The 21,019-nt window shown below is 55.1% G+C and overlaps 1 protein-coding gene across 1 annotated transcript; it reads right to left on the bottom strand.

Moving 5' to 3' along the window:
• Nucleotides 1–12,378: 12,378 nt before the first annotated feature.
• Nucleotides 12,379–20,004, bottom strand: TMEM8C (transmembrane protein 8C). Its single transcript, XM_009322052.1, has 5 exons — nt 19,847–20,004; nt 17,343–17,457; nt 14,756–14,904; nt 13,605–13,721; nt 12,379–12,539 (listed from the first exon to the last, which is right to left on the bottom strand). The coding sequence occupies exons 1-5, from the start codon at nt 19,979–19,981 to the stop codon at nt 12,393–12,395; spliced, it is 663 nt and encodes a 220-aa protein (XP_009320327.1). The 5' UTR covers nt 19,982–20,004; the 3' UTR covers nt 12,379–12,392.
• Nucleotides 20,005–21,019: the final 1,015 nt, after the last annotated feature.

Raw genomic sequence — 21,019 nt, 5'->3', positions numbered from 1 at the left:
CAAGCCACACTTCCCAGGCTGCGGTGGGCACTGGGATGGGGATTTGCAGTGGAATCACTGCCCTGGGTCTTAAAACACGGGAACGGCTGCGGCGGGAGCAGGGACGCGCGGGGGGATGTGCCCTGGCCAGTGCCGGTGAGGTGGCTCTGCTCGTCGGCGCTGCGGCCACCCGTGAGCAGCATCGCCCAGTGGCACCTGGGTGCGGGTTCGGGGCAGCTCGGGGCACGCTGACGCTGATGTGCCTGAAACCCACACACGGGTGACCTGGGCAGCATCGGGATGGGGTGTCCGCTCCCCTCGTCCCCATCCCACCCCCACCTCTGGAAGCACTGTGGTTCCTTGCCCGGCTCCCCGTGCGCTGTTGAGAGCAAAGTCCCTGCCCTCCCCACCTCATCCTCCCCTTCTTTTTCCTTTTTTTAGGAAAAAAGCTTGATTTTTAATGGGAGACAGAAGAATTTTAAAAGGGGGGAGGTGGGAACCAAACCAGGATGAGGGTTTCACTGCCCGGAGTCTCCCGGGCTCCTTTATTTTGACTGGGGTCTGACATCTCACGGGCTGATGAACCGGGAGCACCAGGAAGATGCTGCGTGGGCAGCGTGTCATTGCGGCCAGGGGGTCGGGCCCGGGGGCTCCAGCCCCGACTCAAGGTTACCCATCGCTCCTCTTATTTCCTTAACGATTTCGCTGCAGTACCTCATTTATATCTAACACTTTATCTGCCAAGCCGTCGTGCTCACTGCACATTTATTTATTTACAGAGACCCATGAGTGCTCACGGTGATGGGGATGCGGCTGGGGGGGGGGGGGGGGTGCCAGGCTGGGTCCCCGGCTGTACCCGTGTGTGTGTGTGTGTGTGTAAGGTACGTGTTCCCCTTTCCGTGTTCCCCTGTCCCCGGCCGGCAAGCATGTGGTTGGAATTAGCGGCGCGGCTGCAGGGGGAGCGGGCAGCTGGGTTTCTCCGGAGCGTTTCAGTGCTTAATCTCTGAAGAATGCAGAATGTCTGTCTGGACGCCCCGGCCAAGATCAACTCCACGGCACGGGGAGGCCAATATAAACGTTCATGTTTTGTGTCACCGAGATTTCATTAGATGTTTTTTATGTAATTGCATAAGTCGAACTACTGTGATGAAAATGCCACAGCGAACAAATGAGATGAATTGTGAAACCTCTCCTTCGAGGAGACGCTGGCCTCCCCCGGACCGCAGGGATCCAGCTCCAGCCTCTTCCAAGGCGCTTGTGACCTTTTGGGATAAATAAGAGGCTGTTTGCCCGTCATCCCCCCCCCCTCCACCCCTCACCCTGACGTCAGGGAGAGCTCAGGCCTCGGCCGGGCAGCAGGTCTCCCCGTGGCCGGCGCTGGGAGGCAGAGGGGCTGGTGGCCCCACGCTCTGATGGGCTCCCATCCCTCCTCTGAAACCTGGGGGGAGGCGGCGGGACGGGGGGAGTGGAAGAAAAATCTCTCCCGTTTCTTGGTCGCCCAACGCCCAAGTGCTCTGCGGCATCTGAATGATACCACCGCCCTCTTGGTTTGACTGAGGCAGAGAGGGCGAGCTGCAGGGCTCAGCTAGCATTTGCAGCGATGCTGCACCCCATCCCTATCCTCTGACCCTCTCCGCTAATGATAACGACTTTGTTAATGTGTCCCTTAAAGGCCTGGCATGTTTTCCTGATGCTACAGATTAATGCCAATTTAATTAGGCCTTAATCAGTGCCTGCTCGGTTCAAACAGATACGTTCCCTGATGCCAGAAAGCTCCATGGGTTGGGGAGCACCGGGACAGGACAGTTCCGCTCCTCCCCGGGATGCGAGGGCTCAGCGGGGCGGCATTCCGGCACCCGCCGCCTTCCCCGGCTACGCGCGCATCCTGGTTCTCCTTGGTGGCTTGGCGGCATGGACACCTACGCGGGGCGAGAGGCCGGAACCACCAGGTTGACAGTCTGGCAGTCCGGCGCAAAGCCCCTGGGTTTTGGTCCCGGGGGAGGTTTTCCCGCAGAGGCACAGCGGGGATGGGGAAGGCAGCTGGCAGCGCGGGAGCTCCGGGTGCTGCATCCCTGCGGCAGCTTCTGCGAGACGGGCTGGAACGGTCGCCCTCGCCGCAGACACATCTGCTGGGCGGGAGGGCCTGGAATTTGGGATATTGTTTTTCTGGCGGGGAGCGGTGGGTGCCAAAAGCCTGATAAATTAATCACCTCTGACATGGGTCAGTCCAGCTTCTGGCGTGCGCAGGCTGGGCCCCCCGAGCCGCTGAACAGAGACGGTGCTGCTGCAACGCGAAAGTTCATTATGCAGCGAGGCTGCCCGGGAGGGGAGCGGGTTTTGGCCGGGCTGGGAGGGGGCAGCCGCTGCCGGTGGGGTGCTTGACCGCCGTGCTCCCCCAGGATGGCCGGCTGCAGGAGATGCGGTGGCACGACTCTTGCCAGCTGCCTGTGCCTGGCGATGCCGCGACCTGACAGTGCTCATCGCCTGTTTTGGAGCAGGGCCTGGCTGGGCTGCTGCACGTTGCTGGCCCTTGGGAGACAGGAACTTATTTAGGATTTGTGCAGCTCCTGGCACAGCAAAGTCCTTGGTCAGGGACTGCCGGAGTGCTCGTGGGCATACAGAGCCCAGGGGAGGCTGCGTGGGATGGGGATGTACAGCGTGCAGGAGATGTGCAGGACATAGCAGGGGTGCGGCTGCTGGAGGTCGTAGGCAGCTTATTGTAGTCACTCACCCCAGTGCCTGCAGGCAGGTGTTTGCTATCGGGGGCGCGGGGCTGGATGTTCTACCCTCTGCATGCTGGGGAGCCTGGAGCTGGGCTGGTGGGGTGATGCTGGTACAGCCCAGCGCATGGTCCAAGGTGGGAACCACGCTTCCCCCTTCCCATGATGAGCGGCATCGTGGACGTGCTGCAGCGGGGCTTTGCTTTGTGGCTCTTTGCTGGCTGCTCAAACCCAAGGCAAAGCAGACTGAGCCCGCAGCTCACCAGGCTCCTCTTGCCCTTGGGGAGGGGATGGGGGGGGGCCCGTGGGTCTGTGCTGGTATAGGGTGTCCAGCCCTGGCGGGTGGCAGTCCCTGACCCTGGAAGAGTCCCCGCTGCTCACAGTGCTCTCCGGGGAGGAGACGGTGAAGGGCTTCGTCCACCCACTGCTGGGGTTTCTGCACTGCTGGGAAACAAAGGGGATTCTTCTGTTTTTAATGACTCCACTTACCGTCTGCCTCCTCCCCATTTTATTTACTCTCCCCTCTCGTTTGCTGCTTCCCTTCCAGATAACTGCCAACATCTCCCCCCTCCCCGCCAGCAGCAGCATTTTCTTTACCTTCCCCAGTCTTTCTTGGGACCATTTCTGCTCAGAAAAAGAGAAAGAGGGAAGCGGAGCGGGGAGGGAAGCTTTGAGGAAAGGGTCCCACCGGGGTCTTTGAGAGCGTTACAGGCTGCGTTTGTGCCTCACATTCACCAAGGTGTTTACAGGCACCGTGCAGGGCAGGACCGGCTGCTCTGGGTGGCAGAAGCCGTTCAGGGCAGGAGCTGTTAAGACACACGGCAAGTGCTGCAATCTGCACTTGGGATCTGAGCAGATCTTATCAGGATGATGCAGAAGCCTCCCTCCATCCCTCCTGTCTTCTTGGCTTGCTTGCTCTCCTTCTTTCTCCCCCCCTTTTTTTTTTGTCCAGACATAATTAATGTAAACCAAATGCTTTGTGCACAGCTGCTGGCATCCTGAAACCGTTTTGTGTGTGGTCTTTCCTTTAGCCCGGACAGAGATGGAGCAAAACTCTGAGCACTATCCCAGACCTGCTTGGGTAAGGAGCAGCATCTATTGCACAAGAGGCACCTTGAGTTTCTGCGTTCCCCATGAGGCTATGTGATGGCTGGTTGAAGTGGTTTAAATAAAACCATGGAGCTGCCCAAAAACTTCATCTCCCAAATCCAGACAAACCCAAGCTCAACTTTTCTTGCTGGTTGAAGGAAATTTGCCTAACTGAAACCCCAAATGTCTGTCTGATTTTCATGGCTGCCTCTGCGTGTCTTGGTTCCCCCGGGGCTGGATGCTAATGTACCAAAGCTGCTGCGGGAAGGATATCCTTGTGCTGTGTCTGGCACCTTTGAACCCAGGGAGCAGCAAGATCTTGTGATTTATTTTTTTCCAGCCAAAGGGCTAATTTCTGATCACTACTATAGCTTGGTATTGCCACTGGATCTTTAGGGCACGAGGTGTGAGGGAAAGAAAGCATCTGACCGTACCTGTTACGCTCCCAAAAGCCCAAGCAGCGGCTGAGCCTCTTGCATCCAGAGCGGCTCCCGGCCGACCGCAACCCCTGGACTCCCCATAGCGCCGGTGCCAGGGCTGAGGGGCCCCGCACCTTCTGCAGCCCCACGCTTCGCTGCCGGCGCTGCCCCTCCAGCCGCCCCTTCCCAGTCCTTCTCAGATGGTGCTTTTCTCCTCCATTGCTCCAATCGCTCCCTTAATACCCCAGCGTGGCATCTGGGATCATCAGCAAAAAATAGCAACTTCCATGTCCCATGTCCTGCTTGCTGGCCGGTAGCACTCCGGGTGTGCTGGGAGAGGTGCAAAATACCAAGGGATGCTTGACTTCGAAAAATCCCTTTTTTTTTTTTGCCAGACACCCTGCCGGGGCGGCGGATCTGATCCTGCCGTGGTGCGGCGAGGGCAGCCGAGCACCACCGGCATGCCGGCTCGCCCTGGGCCCTGCAGTGAGTCAGTGGCTGAGCATTTTGCAAACGTTTAAGCTAAATGGGAAGCATCTGACGGCCCTGCCGTGGACGTGCTTTGGATTCCAGGGCGATTAGGATGCTGCAGATGCCTGGGTGAGAAGGTGGGCTGGGTGGTGTTTCTGGGAGAGACCGCTCTCACGTTTCTGCTCACAAACTCTCCCCCTGTTGTGGCTGGGAGCTGGGGGTGACACCTCTTGAATGCGTTCTCCCATGGAGACTGAGCAACTGGGGCACATCTTGAGGTGGCTCCTTCCGGGGCGGCTCTGAGCAAAGAGCTGAGCAGAAAACCCATGTGCAATGGAGCAGTCACAGTCTGGGGCGATATTTGCAATTTACTTTTCCCTTCCTCGAACAAAGGCATCAGTCCGGAGAGCGCGTGCGTGCGTCCACACAATATTTTAGTTTAAAAAAAATAATCTGACTTTCTGTGGAAGACTAGTTTCTGCGGGAGAGTTTCAACCAGCCCATGGTGGGGTGCCTGGAGAGGCTCACGTATCCAGAAGGGGCGATTGCTCTCAGCGCTTGGTCGGCTGATGCTCACAGGAGAGGGGAAGGGTCCTGACTTGCAGGGAAATGCCCCCCCTGCCACCCCGCTCCAGGATGCTCCGGGGCTGTGGGGCTGGTGAGCACCAGAAAAAGAATTGTCTGCGCTGAGTGCCCCACAGCTCCCAGGCGATGACAATTTTAAATGAGTGAGAGGTTGAAAAATAGTGAGTGAGATTTTTTAAAAGGTCACCTTGGCCAAGGAGGCAAAAATTCTTCTTTGTGCGAGTGAGATGCTTTAGGAACTGCCTTAAAATTAATCCAAAACATAAGCCCAGCTCCAAATGAGTGGGACTTGGCAAGATGGCTGGACACATTATCTTTAAATATAGGCAGGCATCCCGGAGGGTTTCTGGTGGTTTTCCTGGTCACTTCTTATTCCTCTGTCTCCCCCTCCGCTCCCCAGTCCTTGCATAATTCTCTCTATTTTAATGCCTCTTTCCACATTTTGGGTAGTCGTTTGTTCATTGGTATGAAGTCTCCCCAAACCATGCAGGGTTGCAACACTGCAAGAGCTTTTGTGCCGGGATGTTTTGCTGGCAGTGGCACTTTTCCTCAGGAGGGCATTGCCCGGGTGGCCGGCGGCCTCTGCCCCGAGGAGGCTGCGGCTCTCAAGGGATTGCAAAGGTTTTTCAAAGGTGGAACCACCTCTGGCTTTTGGGTTGGGGCTCTGATGGACCCCAACCTGTGCAAAATTGGAGTGAGACCCTGTGTGCCTCTGACCCTCTGTGTAATGACCCGAGTGGGTCCTCACTGGCCAGTGCAGCCCCCAAAACTCCTGTGGCAGGGGCAGCATGCCTGGCGTGCCAGCAGGCTTGCGGGGATGGGCTCTGTGGCGCTTCCCTGAGCCATTCGGCTCCCTTTATCCTCTTCCCACCTTAAACGCGAGGCTGGGGGCATACAGAAAATGAAGAGAACTCGGTTTAGGCTGGGAAGGAGAAGCAAGCCCCTTACCACTAAAGCAGGGAGGCTCGGGACCTGCTTGGGCTTTGAAGAGGGCTCTTGGACAGGTCTGGACATACAAAGACACATCTGTCTTTAATCCTTCCCTCTGTAACTGAGACCAGGTCCAGGCAGAGCCACAGCAAACCCTCTCCGCGTGCTGCAGGTACGTGTGCGTATGCGTTTGAAGGGCCTTGGCAATGTGGCGGTGCTAGACCGGTTAGAGCCACATGTTCTCGCAAATGCAGCTTCCTATTGACTTGTTAAACATTTGCTATTTATCAGATTTTGCTTTTAAACTGTCTGTAACAGTCTGGGAGAACTTGTGTCAAAATCCCTTCCAGATGTGAAGGTGCTACCTGATACTTTGGTTATAACCTGGACCCTCGCTCCTGCTCCATTCAGATTAGCTCAACTACTGTGAAAACGAAAATGCAAATAAAGGCATAGAAAGAGAGGAGAGGCTCATGTAAAACTTCCCCCAAACCTTCCCTTTTACAGGCAAAACAGATCCTGCCTTTATAAGGAGATTGTGAGTTTTATCAGTGAACATTTGCTTTGCTGGAAAACCACAGGTAAGCAGGGGGGAGCAGCCACCCATCCCTGTCTGTCCATGCGGGTGTTTTTTAAAGCATTATTGACTTTTTGCCCCGTTGAAATAATGTTTCTTTGGGTCTGGGGCTTCCAGACACATCAGCTCATTTTATGAGCATCAGATGATGTGTGCAGTTGGAAACCTGAGCGGTTCCCTTGCATTCGGAGCACATGGATCAGATAACGACGGTCCGTTAAATGCTCATTGAAAGGCTGTCGCGAGGTTGGGAACTTTTCTTAGCAGCACCCGCTCTGCGGACACGCTGCCCTGTCCGTCTCCAGAAGCAGCTTCGGGGCCACAAGATATTCCCAGATTAAAACAACTTCTCTCGCTCCCTGGTATCTGTCAGATCGTATACGGCCCGAGCCAGCTCCCATCGTAGCGAGGGAGGGTTTTTCCACTGACTTTAAGAGGCGCTGGACCGGGGCCATCCTCTGTGTAATGCGGATCTGGGAGTGTGCGTGATGCACTGCATGATGACAGAATTTCTGGGAGATTGGCCTAAACCAAAAACCTTGGACCGCCGCTCCCTGGGACCGCTCTGCTGGAGGAGCAGGGAGGCTGGAGACACCGAACCTGGACCTGGAGCGGGTTTTTGCAGCTGTGAAAGCATCCCCGCAAGAGCCGAGCGAGCCCGGCTGCTTTGCATCTGCCCTTCCCCGGGTCGGGGACTCGGCGCTCGGGTTTGGTCGCTTGGGTTGAGTCCACCATCTGTGTCCGTCTCCGGTGCTGCCGGGGGGGGAGCGGACACCTGCGAGTGTGCGAGGGGGTCCCTGCCCGACCCCCCCGGGAGCTGAGCGGCTCAGCCTGTCTGCGGCGCCGCAGCCGAGCTCCCCCGCACCTCGAAAATATCCCGTTGCTGCCAGAGGCTGCTGAGCGGTGCTGGGATGGGGCTGCCCTGCCTGCACCAACCGGGCTGGAAAGTTTGGTTGGAAATCTCGCTGAAAGGCTGAAAGGAAAGGGGAGGAGGAGGAGAGAAACCTGCCGGGACGTTGCATGGCGTTGTTTTAAGCAAAACCCTGATGCATCAATGTTTTTTTCTCTTGCTGGCGCTGGGTTAAGCTGCTTTGCACTCACGCAGGAGGTACCACTTTGCTGACCCTCGCAGCTGCAGCTGCTCTAACTCCATCCTGCGCTGCTGCAGAAAGGTGTTGTTTCTTGCAGAGCAGCACCAGCCACGGCAAATCCCACCCTGCTCTTCCTGGGTGCCCCCGGACTCCTCTGAAGCACAGGAGACCTTCAATGTGCACCCAAAAAAGATATGCATTGGAGCCGGGATAGCTGGAGTGAAGCTGAGAGATACCAAGTGGTCCCAGATAGGTGCTTCTGCTGCTCCATCTCCCCTTTTTTCCAGGCTGACGGATGGAGCTGCTTTCTCATAGTGCATCTGTACCATGTCCCAGGGCTGGGGGGACGACTTCCCTTTGCCCCTGCAGACCTGGTGTATCCCTGTTACAGGGCACAGACATCCCCTGCACATCAGAACCGGAGGGTGATGGAGGAGCCCAGGGCAAGACCTCTCCCTCAGGCTCCCCACAGAGCTCCTGCCTCTACCTGCATAAAAAAATCACCACACTTGAATTTCCAGGGGAATCAGGTTCCTTTGGTCCTCCCTGGGAGGAGGCAGGACTTCCCTGGAAGTCCTGGTGGATGCACCTCTTCGGGTTGTCCATCACCGCTCCCGATGAGCTGCATCTGCCTCAGGCTGGAGCAACAGCACTTCCTGAAGTGGGATAGCATCGTTGCAGCCTAAAGGGCATAGAAGTGGTTAGAAGGAAACCCTTGGCCCCACGGTCTGCGAGTTAACCCGGCAGGGCTGGCCAGGCTGGCTCACCACTTGAACGTGCACGGAGGAATGGCGGTGCGAGGGTGAGGAGGGAAGAGCAGCGTGTGGAAAAAAACCTGAAGCGGTCTTTCAAAATCACATGGTGATAAGGCGTTTTCTGGAGTGCCCCATACAGCTGGCAGCAGAAACCAGGCTTTTATGTTTTGGCCTGGCTAGTTTTTCACTTTCTGCAGCCAAAGGGATCTGGATAAAGTTTGCCTGGAAGATTAGCTGGCACCGAGCCCGACTAGACATCTCTGGAAGCCTCCCCTTGAGCAGGAGTAGGTCCTAATTCCCCTCTTGTCCCGGCCCTGCCGTAAGTGAGCGCGGGGGAACGTGTGTCACCTGGAAGGGATGGTTCGACCACGCCGCCCCAAAGCCCCGTCGCTGCCCACTGGCCCCCGTGCCTGCTGCAAGATCCCCTGCTGCGGGGCTGAAGCCTTGAGCCAGCCGTCTCCCCGCCGGCACACCAGTTCCCCAATCCTCCTGCAGTGGGGACGCTGGGGAGCGTGCAGAGGCGAGCGAGGTCCCGGGGGATCCCTGCCGCCTCGGTCCCTGCATGTGATGGAGGCGATACCCTGCAGCCCGAGGGGTGGGACGGGAGCACGAAGCCTCGGCACTGGCGCCCGGCTGTTGTGGCTTTGCATCGGCCCTCGCCTGCGGACACGCGTCCTTCATGTGGTCTGTCCCGACGCCGAAACCGAGCAGGGAAATGGGGTGCATGGGAGCCCCCCGAGCTGGGCTGGCCTCCCCCAGCACCAGCTCTGGGGCAGATGTGCCCCAGCTGCTGCACACCAGATTCAGCACCGGCTGACTCAGCCCGTGCTGGCGTATCCGACCACATCTGAGCCGCTGGCTCCGGGGCAGAACCGGCAGGGGATGGAGGCGTGGGAAGAGAGGACGTGTGATGCCGTCCCCACGGGGCCAGCGGGCACCCCACGCTGCCGCTGCGGCCTAGACTCAAAGCAAATGGGATTTTGTGCCTGGGGAGGCATCGCGGAGCAGGAGGGAGGCTGGCAGGCTCCTGCCCGCCCTGGTTGCTGCTCTCTGCCGCTGCGCTGGTAGCAGATGCCGATGCCTCCGGAGCGGAAAGCCAGTGCAGGAGGGAGCCTCTCATTCCTTTTTTCCTTTTTTATTTCTTCTTTTCTTCCCCCCCCAGCTGATCTTAAAAAAAACCCGGGCGGTTTAGGCTTCGTGAAACCCAAATGCCTTTTGCAGCATCAAGCCCGGATCCCATAAGTAATATCCCAGCGTTTGAGAATAAGACAGTATATGAAGTAGACGGGGAGCTATAAAGACGCTTTAAAAGGGGCAATAAAAGTTTTGGGTTTCATATCGTCTTACCAAAGAAGAGAATAACAGAGAAGCAGGAAATTTCAGTAGCAGACATGACAAAGGTCACAGCACTCAGACTGCACCTTAGACGAAAACACCTACTCTTATGAAAACAGCAAGAATTTTTGGCAGGGGCTCAAGAGCTCTTACAGGCAAAGCTCTCGGCAGCGCTAAAAGGTTACAAGAGACTGTTTTGTCTACATTGCTGTAAATGTTTATAATATTTCCCTGCATTTGTATTGCAGGGGATATCCTGCCCCAGCGATAGTGAATTCAGCCCGTGCACCTTCCTCCTGGGTGTCGGGGTGCCTGGTCCTGCCGCAGCGGCTCCTGCCGCTGGCGAGGGGCTGATGCCGCGGCAGGGACCCTGCGGACGTGCCCGGCTGCGTTTCGTCCCCGAGGGTGGGTGCTGGTCCCACACTGGGTGCAAAGGGATGGATGGTTTGCACAGTCGGAGCAGCGCCCTGGGGCAGCAGCGGGGAGAGGGGAAAAAAGTAACCTTGCGTGGGATTTTATTGTACGTAATACACTTTTGGGGTGGTTTTTTTTTGGTGTAACACCTGGATGCACGGCAGGTGGGAGCAGGAGCTTTCATTTACTCAGCTGGGCCTTAACTAACATGCCCTCCTCATTTGCATGGGGTTTGCCAACCTTCTTTCCCTCCTGCTCAGCCACGGTAAGGCATTGCAGTTACCCAGCGCCTCTCCTTCCAGTGCTTTACCCACACAAGGCTCTCCCCATGCCCACGCTGCCCGTGAGCTGCCAGGGCTTGCTGCGGGGTTATGCACGTCACCGGAGCGGCCCCGGGGGGGCCGAAAAGTCCAAAAAGTGGGTGGGGGGCCGGGGGGGGGGGTGTGTGCCTCTCATCAGTGGCTGCAGCAAGCAGCAAAGGGTATGCGGAGGCACGGAGGCTGCTGGCACTGCTGGTCAGGCTCCTGGGGAGGATCAGCGTTGAGTGTTTGCATGTGGGGTAATGCACACCCAGAGATGTGCTCGGGGTGGCTCAGTGAGAGCCAGCATGGCCCTGGCTTCCCTTGGGAAGCGGCTGCACTCCCTCGGAGATGGCTCTTGCATATTGTGCCAGGGTGCTTTCTTGCACTCAGCTCTGAATTAGGAGTCGAAGCACTTGGGACTGTTTTTTGGGGATGCCCTGAGCAGTCCTCGCGTGGCAAAGTACTCCAGTAGCGTGCAAGCAATGGGGAAGGTGTTGCACGCAAACCCTCAGAGCATCTTGCAAAACATCCTGGGGGCTGGATGCTCAGAAAGAGCTGGTGTGCAGTGTTGGTTTAGGTGCTGGTGAACCCTTTGAACACTCTTTGCTAGCGCTGCCTCTGCGTGCAGCTGCATCAGCTGTGCCACCGCTTGCCAGTGACTCTTGGATGCTCGGGGGTTCATAATTCATTTATATTTTTGTTGGAAGCTCATTCAGTTTTGGTTGTTGCCCTGTTGCAGGAAGTTGCTCTGATGAATGACCGGGGTGGATTTCACTTCCAGAGGAACCCAGGCTTAATGTGGGCTTTCTGTGGACATCACTGTATATCAATACTGCTCTAATTGTCCATGACATATAGTCCTGGCATTTTTCCCAGACAGTCTAAATAAATCATACACTTCTGCTATAGTAAATAGTCTGTTAGAGGAGATGTTATAGGCTTACAGCCCTCCCCCTCCCTCCAGGAGCTTCTTTTCTCTGCCTCTAATTTTCCATGTACTTTCCATACTAATGAGGCTCTCTGCAAGAGCACCTGCTGCCTGCGCTGCCTGGGCAGATCTGCAAGGACAAAGTGCCCAATGTTGCAGCTCCCTCCAGGCCGGGGAGGCGGCGGGAGGGGGGGGCTATGGGCAGGGGAGGGGGTGGCCGTGCCCAGGGCTCCGCTTTGGGGCTGGCAGTTGCCCTCGACTGAGCGGAGCTGAGCTGGAAAGTTTCTTGCACTGCTTAGGAAACACCAGCATTGCACACTTGCAAAGTCTTTTGTTAGTATATATTATTTACATCAAGAGAATGCATAAATAAAATAGTAAATATCTCACAAAAATACAGGTTCTGTTAATTGGGCGTTACAAACGAAGCCCTGTGTGCTCAGGCTGGGCAAACTCCCATGGAGGGAACAACTTGGGTCCTCCTGGGCTGGTGCAGGTGACAGCCCGGGCAGTGACATGGCCCGAGAGTGCAAGGGTCTCCTGAGGGTTGCAGCCCAGAGAAGTGCTTCTCCAGGGCGAAGTACGGGTATGTAGCAAACTGCAAGCACAAGCTCTGCTAGGGCTGATGGTGGGAAGGCGAAGACTCCGGGGAACAAAAGCCCGGGGCGTGCACAGAGCTGCTGGGAAAAGATGCTGGTGTCCCAGAGGAAAATGCAGCGGGCAGGCATTTTGCTTTTGGCTGCACCCCTCCGTCGCCCCAGGAGCAGAAAAGCAAGTGGCCCACTCGCCCGGGCGGCTCAGACGCAGCAGCAGAGCGTGGAGCAGTCCAGCCTGGCGGGGGTCCCGGCGTTCCCGGCCTTCTTGTTCTCCTTGGGCAGCAGCAGCACGAAGGCCATGGCCAAGGCGCAGTGGTAGAAGCTGTGCACATAGGTGTAATCCCACTCCTGCAAGGGGGAAGGGCGTTAGGGAGACCTGGGGGGGCTGCGGGAGCAGCAGTGCCGGGGGGCTCTGTGTTAGGTGCAAAACATTAGGTTCCTACAAGTAGCCAAAAGGAAAGGAATAAAAAAAATTCCTGAGCCTTCTGCCTCTTTTTGCTGTCAGAGAAGAAAGGATTTCCAGCCTTAAAAAAAAAAAAAAAAAGCAAAGTGGATTTAACACATTCCAATTTGCACATTTCCCAATTCTTGAATGAAGTGTTTCATTACCCCGCAAAGGACGCGGCGGCGAGGCCGGGGCGCGGGGGGAGGCAGTTTCTGCTAAGTGACATTTTTATGTTCTGCTAGAATTTGCAATTACTAAATGCTTTGAAAAATAATCCTTGGGGATGACTGTGAGGTTGTATCTAGCAGCTCCCAATGCACAGAGCAGCCGTAACGGCGGGGCTGAGCGCAGGCGTGACCGGCAGCTGTGTCGGGGGGTTATCGCCTTCCCCGCACGGGACAGACGGACCCTTTTGCGCAGGACGGGCGCACTGGCCAGCGGCGAGAGCAAAAGGTTATAAACACGAGATTGAGTGCCCCTGGGAGTCAACTGAGAGTCTTTTCTTTGGCGTGAGCCAGCTTCGCATCCAGCCACGCCTGGGTCGTATCCAGTCCCTGCCGTGGCTCCGCGAGGTGTCCTTAAGTCACCCGTGCCCAGTTTCCAAAAAAACCCCGCTCGCGTTTGACAAAACCATTTTGAGGACCGTGCATGGCTGAAGAAAGTGTGGTCCATGACCTTGCAACTCACCTAATGGGGGGGAAAGAGAACGAGCATCACCCTGCGTGTGACTCGCTGTCACATCTGTCCCTGCCCACACTGCAGTTCACGGGCCAGGGGATGGGGACAAGCAGGGAGGGACCCGCGTCCCTGCTGCCAGACCCCAGCACGCCAACCCCAGAGACCCGCACCTGAGCTGGATTTTGTCCAAGGCTGGACGCAGCCCAGCGGTGTGAAGGGGGAGGTCTCCTATCTTGGTAACGTCCTTTACACCTTGTAAAGTCAGGGTGATTGAGTGTGCGAACAGGTACCTCAAAGAAGAACCGCAGCATCAGTGCTAATGCCCCAAAACAGAAGCCGGGACCGATCTGTTGGGTGTAGACGCTCTTGTCTGGATAGAGCCCTTTCTTCTCTTTCATCTTTTGTAGCTGGAAGGAAAGAGAGAGCACACCAAGTGTGTTCACCTGGACTTAGCTGGCTGCTCTGCATCCGAAAGATCCCATGAATGCTGAAATAAAACCACGCAAAGCCCGCAGACCGGCTCCCCCAGGCTGCGGGGTCTGCCTGCATGTGGGAAGCACCTCTGCCTGCGTGCTGCAAGGGGTCCTCCTGCTTCATTCCTGACCATAATGCTGTTTTCTTAATATTCAGCCCCAAACCCAGCTCAGGAAGCATGTGCCCTCTCCAACCCAGTCTCTGGGAGAGCGGATCCCAGCATACCATCCACAGGCTGGGGGACGCAGGCTGGTCCCGTGCCTCGGTCCCCTCCTTGCCCATCCCCTCCCCATCGTGGCCACTTGCTTTTAGCTGCCGGCCGGGCAGTAGACGGAGCTTAGTGACGGTCTGTAGCTGGGACTTGCAGCACTGTATTTCCATAACACTTGGCAGTGTCTTCCTGCAATTTTTACCCCATCACTGAATCCTTCTCCTTTCCCTTGTATGGCCACGCCCGCTCCTGCCAATGGCTCTGCCACCCCTGTTCCCACCCAGGTCCACAGCATCTGCTGTGTGCGGGACACACTGCGGCACGGTGCCCGACTGTCCCAGGAGCTGCCAGCCAGATTCAGGCAGACTACAGGCAGATTCCTTCCCGCTTTATCACCGTGTTTTATGCACATCTTCACCGGCTCCGGGGCAGTTTACCAGAGCCCTCTGCCTCTGAGTAGCTGTAAAAACTCCATAAATATGTTCCTCCTGATTAGAAATGCAGGGACAGGAGATGTGGTAGATTGCTCAGACTGATCGAATCTGGCGTTTATCACAAAGGCTGCTTACTGTCTGCTTGCTTTCTGCTCGGTTTGAAGGAGAAGTGCTGTTTAATCACCGTGATGACCTGTGCTGCGAGAGCTGGACCTCGAGGAGGAAACTGCTGGCGCAGGTTGGACCCCTCTGTGCAGGGCTCAGCCCCTTCCCCGCCACGAGCATCCTGCAAAGCCCCGGTGCGGTGCCCTTCCCTACGTACCCATTTCACGGTTATCACCAGGACGGCCGTCCCGATGGGTCCCGAGTAGACGCCGTAGCCCCAGCGGTCGTGGTAGATCCTCACGGCGATGGTGAGGACGCCAAACATGATGAAGGTCGATCTCTTCGGCTCATCGAACTCTGCCAGGGCTGCAAGGCACCGAGCACAGGGAGCGTTAGCTCACCCACCCCCTTCCTCGGCTGCTCCCCTAAAGCCTTACTGGGGTCTGTCTCGCCTGCCCCGGAGGACCCTCAGCATTGCATCCAGGTCTGGTTTGCCCTTCCTATGCCTCACAGCTGGGGAAACTGAGGCACAATGGGGCAAAACAAACCATCCCGAGGCATCGGAGCCGATTTTAGAGGTCTTACACTCAGTGTTGCATGTGGAAGTTAAAGGAGATATCCCACCCGGATTCCCCTTTCCTGCCTCGATCCAGAAGTCGGAGGTGATTGCAAAGACGCTTGCACCCAGCGAGCCTGCCATCGGCTCTTGGGTTCATCCCACATCTCCAACCCTCCCAAACGTGCCGGCTCACCCCGATGCAGCCTCCATCACCCCCCTCCAGCAGGACCGCGCTTGCTGGTGCGATGGGGACCGGGCTGCCTGGCCGTGCCGGCACCTGCCTGAGGTTTGCAAGCTGGAAGTCGCCAGTGTGAGTAAATTATTAGAGGCTTTTGTTTAGCACAGAATGGGGTAATAACTGATAAAAGTTATGGATCCCAGTGGGCTCCATGCTTTTCCAGCTCGCACAGCTGTGTTATGGCTGTCCTGGATTTGCATTCCGGGAAGCGTGCCCGAGGGTCTGTGTCCGCACATGTGCGCTCGGGCTTTACAAGCCACAGCGAGAGGCTTCCCTGGGCTTCAGTCACCACACCTTCCATGTCCTTGGATCGTGGTTTTATAGGGAGTTTGGCTAAGGGATAATGTCCGCATTTTAATCTCTGTTGTTTCCCTGCGGGTCAATATTTTAAACATCGTAGTCCGGGATTTGTATTTTTTTTGCAAGGTTTTTGAATGCAGTAATGAAGCAATCAAGTTGAATTTTGCTGCAGGGAGCCAAAGTGTCTGGATCGGCTCTGACCTACCCTGACACTGCTGTTATCTACTGAAAATGCCCTTTAGAGATGATTTGCCTCATTGCCTTTTCTAGCTGAGCAGAGAGAGCACTGAAGTGTCATGGACAGTGTGGGAGCCCACCTTGGGACTCGCACCTTGGGGGAACAGAGCCGTTTCTAAGGTTAATGTTTCCCCCACTCATTTTTCCCTGCATGGAAGATTTATCCCGTCGCATGCCCTGGAAGGGGGATGCTGCTGTCTGTGCACTCGGCAGTGAAGGGAGGAGGGATGGACCTGTGCCCGGCGGAGGGGGTGCTGCCCCATGGCTCCTGCTGGGCTCAGGGGCTGCAGGAGCCCCCCATCCCGGCCAGAGGTCCTGCACCATCCCTGGAGCCCTGAGGGGCAGAGGGGAAAGTCCTGTGAGAGTTTTGGGGCTGTGCATCAGCATGGTGACCCCAGCTCAGTGCCAGGAGGGCTGGGGACCCTGCCTGGCTGGAGCCGGGACTGGGTGTGCGGCTGCTAGAGATGGTCAAATCTGTTGAGCAAAGCCTTTGCTGTTGGAAAGTGACTGTCCCCTCATCTCTCTCCTTACCCTACTCTCTTCTCCTGTCAGAAATACTCATGTCCTTCCAAAAAACACGTTGACAAAATGGGAAAATAATAGGTTTGAAGTTTTTGTCCATTTTTAGTTCTGTCATATTTTTTTTCATTTCTATTACACCTTGTTTCGTGGCAAATGAGGAACAAAATGAGAGAAAAAGAGAGTGAAGGGAATGTGGGAAAAGAAAAACTAATAGGGCAAGGGTCAGTATTTTTAATAAAAAGGAAGTGAAATACATTTCTGCTTTTTTCTAAGCACATCTAATATTTCCTGTCAGCCCAGACTAGGCTTTTGATAAACTAGGAAGACATATTTGTTTTGACTAAACCACTTCGATTTGCATGCTACCAAGGGAAGTGGCAGATTCTGCATTTCTTAATGTCCCCAAGTCAGGACAGGACAAGCTGATGGGCTCAGTACGGGGAAAATGAGGAGAAATGGGAGATTCCCTGATATGAGGTTTCAAAGTAAGTCATCTCATAGTACTGTCCTGCCTTGAACTAAAGCACAAGGCTGCATGTGTTACTTGCCAATTTGAAATAAATAATTCTGCTGTTGTGAGGACATGCATAAGAGCTGGTGAAGGCAGAGGAACACCCGACTAACACAAACACCCGGCACCAGAGCTCTGTTTATCTCCAGGAGCAAAACTTCCCCAGCCACCACTCAGGACAGTTTTCATGTGTGTCTGGACCCCTCCGAGTGCAATGGCTTTCCAAGGCATGAATGATATAAAAATGGATTAAACCATAGCACAGGCTGACTTCCACAAAAGACAGTCTGGGAGTTGGGAGCTTGCAGATGGGAGCTCAAAGGCAACAGCATTTCTGGGGACCGTACCCACTAACCGTCCCACCAGCGATGCCGACAAATCCTGCCCGACCTGCAAACGCTGGTGCTCTGTAGAAACCACGAGAGACCAGTGCTTACCCATCAGGGACACCCAGATGGACAGAGCTGTTCCGTAGATGCTGAAGTACTCCAGGATATCGTAGCGCATGAAGCACAGCACTGATAAGCCAGGGCCATCACATGCATGGTAAATCTATTAAAAAAAAAAAAAAAAAAGGCATTAAGAAAGCTAGTTCTCTACCCACAGACCGCTACGGTAAAATAAAATACTTCTGTTTTTATCAGTTGGTTTGAAACAGCCTTTTCATGGCTGTCGAGAGGATGGCCAGCCAGGAACAGGACAGTCTCGTATGCACCAGGGTCACTGATATGCAGTAACAAATATATCTGAGATATAATGTCGCCCTTCCCAATTGCAAATCGCCTGAGAATCAGCATTCTTCTCTCTTAGTACAAATTATCTGCGGACGAGCTTTCGTTTGCCTCTTGGTCTGTGCCAGAATATGCAATCTGATGACCAAGCTGCTTCGAGCCGAGCCCCAGGCGGTGCCTGGACGTCCTCTCCAGCAGAAGGAGGACTCTGAGGTTATGGTTCTGATTGCGAAAGATTATTGTAAAACAATTCAAAATGAGTGTCCTGATGAAATGTGTATAGATGCCAGGTCACTGTCCAGGCTAACTAGAGTTTATATGGCCAGAATCTGAATACTGGGGAATTCACTCATTAGTGCATTCCCTTAAAAGCCGCTGGTTCCTGCCTATTAGCTCGTTGATTAAGTTATTTGCAAAAAACCCATTGTCATGCAACATAGATGCAAACCAAGCCAAAAGAAATTTTCCAGTGTAATCAGAGGAATGCTCCCAGTGTTTGCCTGGCGCTTGCCTTTTCCTCCGAGCACTCAGCCCTGCGAGTTTTCTAGTGGTAGCACCAGCGTGCTTCGCTGTTTCTGAAGAAGTCCCTCCACCGCTTGGCAGGACGCCCTTGGAACAATCCCCGCTGTCATGGCCCAGCGGGGATGCTGATATTATTTATAATGGGAATTGCTGCAAGTCCTTTGGCTCGCTGCGGTTTCTAGAAAAGATTGCACCACGGCCGTAATTCTTTTCTCTGCTTGAGATTGGGTTTGAGGAGTCCGGAGACGGGGGGAAGAAAGGGTGGAAGACAAAGAGCGTGTTTCTGGCCGGCGTCGCAGCACTTGTCTGCGATGGACATATGCTTTCACTGCTCTGATGAGGTTCTCCTGGGGGAGGAGGAATGGGATGCTACAAGAAAGGCAACAGCAGCAGCTGCTGCCCTTCCTACCCCCCCGACCATGCTGGCAGCTGCCTTCCCTTCCCCACGCACAGATATTTTGCCTCTTCAATCTCTTCGGCGAGGACCTGTTCCACCTCCCGTTGAAACACGTGCCAATTTTCCTATTGACTTCTCGGGGAGGTGGAGCAGACACAAAACCGGTGCAGAATGAAATTGTAGATGTCTGGCTTCCCCGGGGAGCTGGGGGGGGGCTCGGTTGGGACGTTTTTATTAACTAGTCCTGTAGTTTTTATGGAACTGGCAGAGTTTCTCCCCCTGCATTGTGCTTTAATTGGAGGCTTAAATGGTGGATCCTTAGGAATAAGAGATTGGCCTGGTTCAGAGCCCTGCTTTACCCTCAGCGCTGTTGTGGAAGAGCTTTTCACACCGGGAAGGTCCTTCATCTACTCCCTGCCTCAGTTTCTCTGTCTTTGTGCAAGGGATGTGACAACCCTCATGAGATGCCTTGAGGTGGGTGGGGAGAGAGGTAAATGCAATATCGGTTGGGTTGCTGGGCTATTTCCTTCATATTCTTTAGTAGAGCATTGCCATGAGGTTAAATAGGAGATTTTTTTCCAGTGTACGGAGGCACTTAGCAGTGATACAAAGCGCAGGGCAGCCTACTGCCAGGAGCAGGAATATGAATTATTTTGTGTATGTACAGACAACTGACTTTCTCCACTCGTTAGTCCCACGCGAGGGAAGGCAGGGTGATTCTGAGCCTGGTGAAACACATGTTTTCAAACCACTCTACCAGGGTGGAGGGTTAATAGTTATTTTTCTTGAGAGCTCAGCAGCATGTTTTAGCCTTTCCTTTCCCAGTGCAGAAACTCCCCTGAGTCCAGCATTTCTCCCATCACCAGTTAGCAATTGCAAAATCAATAATTCGAATACGTGCTTTTGGCTAAAACAACAGAAGCATAGCAAGAGACTCTGGATACAATTTAAACCTCAAATTCAGCATGGCCACTTACCAGCTGTAAAACAAAGAGAAAAACCGGCTCCAAAACATTGCGAATCAATCAAGTCGCTTTGCACCCAGACCCTCTCCCTAACCTCACAACCATAAAACACCATTAAATCTATGTAAGGCCACCCCTTAGGACATCCTAAACTGAAGAATCAGCTACTCGGCACCGCACATGGTGGGAAATAACTGAAAATGGATATTCTGGGGTCACGCTTGCTGCTGTTGGGTGAGATCCAGCTACCGTTCTCAGTGGAGATCCGATGCAGGGGGCATTCAGGGGGATGAAACACGCGGTGGGGGGGGACGGGGACATCTTACCGCCACGAAGAACATGGTGAAGAAGTAGACCATGGCTTCCATGTGGAAGCGCCGCTTGGCCGCGATGCTGATGGTGGGGAGGAAGACCAAGGTGCTGATGGTGGGCAGAAGAAGCTTGGCCACCAGCGAACCCATGGGTGCCTCACGGGCCAGCGACTCCCGGGGACAGGGTCTCTGCGAGCTGGACGGCGATGGTGGAGAAAACAGCCGTGGTGAGCGTGCTTTAAAATTTAAATGCCCTGCGTGGCCGGGAGGGCTGCAGGCAGGGAACAGCTGCTGCCGCCGCCGCAGCCGCCCCCTTCGCTCCCGTCTCTTCCCAACAGCGAAATTCTTGATGCAGCCGGCGGCTCCCAGCGGCAGATGCTCTGTGCCCCCGATATCGCCCCGAGTGTTTCTAAAGGAGCGAAGGGGAATGTTGTCCTTGTATGCCTTGTGCTGGGTGTCAGATCTGGGTGCACAGTGGGTGAGGACTGTGGGTTTGCTTGCTCCCCATAGGGACACCCCACCTCTGCATCCCGCTGCCCCCACACCGAGTCTGGGTCAGTGCTGCTTTTCCCAGTCCGGCAGGGAAAAAACATCCTCTGCTCCGCGCTGGCACAAAGTAGGGAACAACTGGTAAGTGGCAGGTACCAGGGGTTTTTAAAACAGTGGGATGTATCCTGCTACCTTTGCTGTACCTGAGAAATGCACACCAAGCTTCAAATCTGCCTTTGATTTCCCCGCGAGGGCATACCTGGAGCGGGTGGCCCTGCTCTAGCGGAGCACAGGCATCAGGGAGCTTGTGTGATGCAGCGTCTAACGCCTGCTATGCGTGCTTAAGTGCCCTCCTGTGCACTCGGGTGGAGTTAAGTGCAGTTAAGTTTCTCAGCCGTGCCCTCAGGCTTTGCAGCATGGACACCTCCAGGAGATCTGTCTGAAATTCGGGAGCGGAGCTTCTCTGGGGTGGAGGAATTTGAGCAGATCGTCGCGCGGCGCAGAAAAGCTGGAGGAAAGGAGACCAAAAGCCAAGCAGCGTTTGGGCTGCTAATCCACTCAGTGGCTTCTCTCTTTTATTATGACTTTTTATTGTATCGCTGCTGCTCCCCTCCTGGGTTAATATCTTTTCCTTGGAGCCTCGCAAGGATTCTCGGCATCTTTTCGGTACAGCTGTTCACGGGACACAGGGCGCAGGAA

This window comes from Pygoscelis adeliae, unplaced genomic scaffold, assembly GCF_000699105.1.
Source record: "Pygoscelis adeliae isolate BGI_AS28 unplaced genomic scaffold, ASM69910v1 Scaffold114, whole genome shotgun sequence".
In the NCBI taxonomy this organism is placed as follows: domain Eukaryota; kingdom Metazoa; phylum Chordata; class Aves; order Sphenisciformes; family Spheniscidae; genus Pygoscelis; species Pygoscelis adeliae.
Note: the sequence above shows the minus strand (reverse complement) of the source record. Positions and strands in the feature narration are given on the sequence as shown.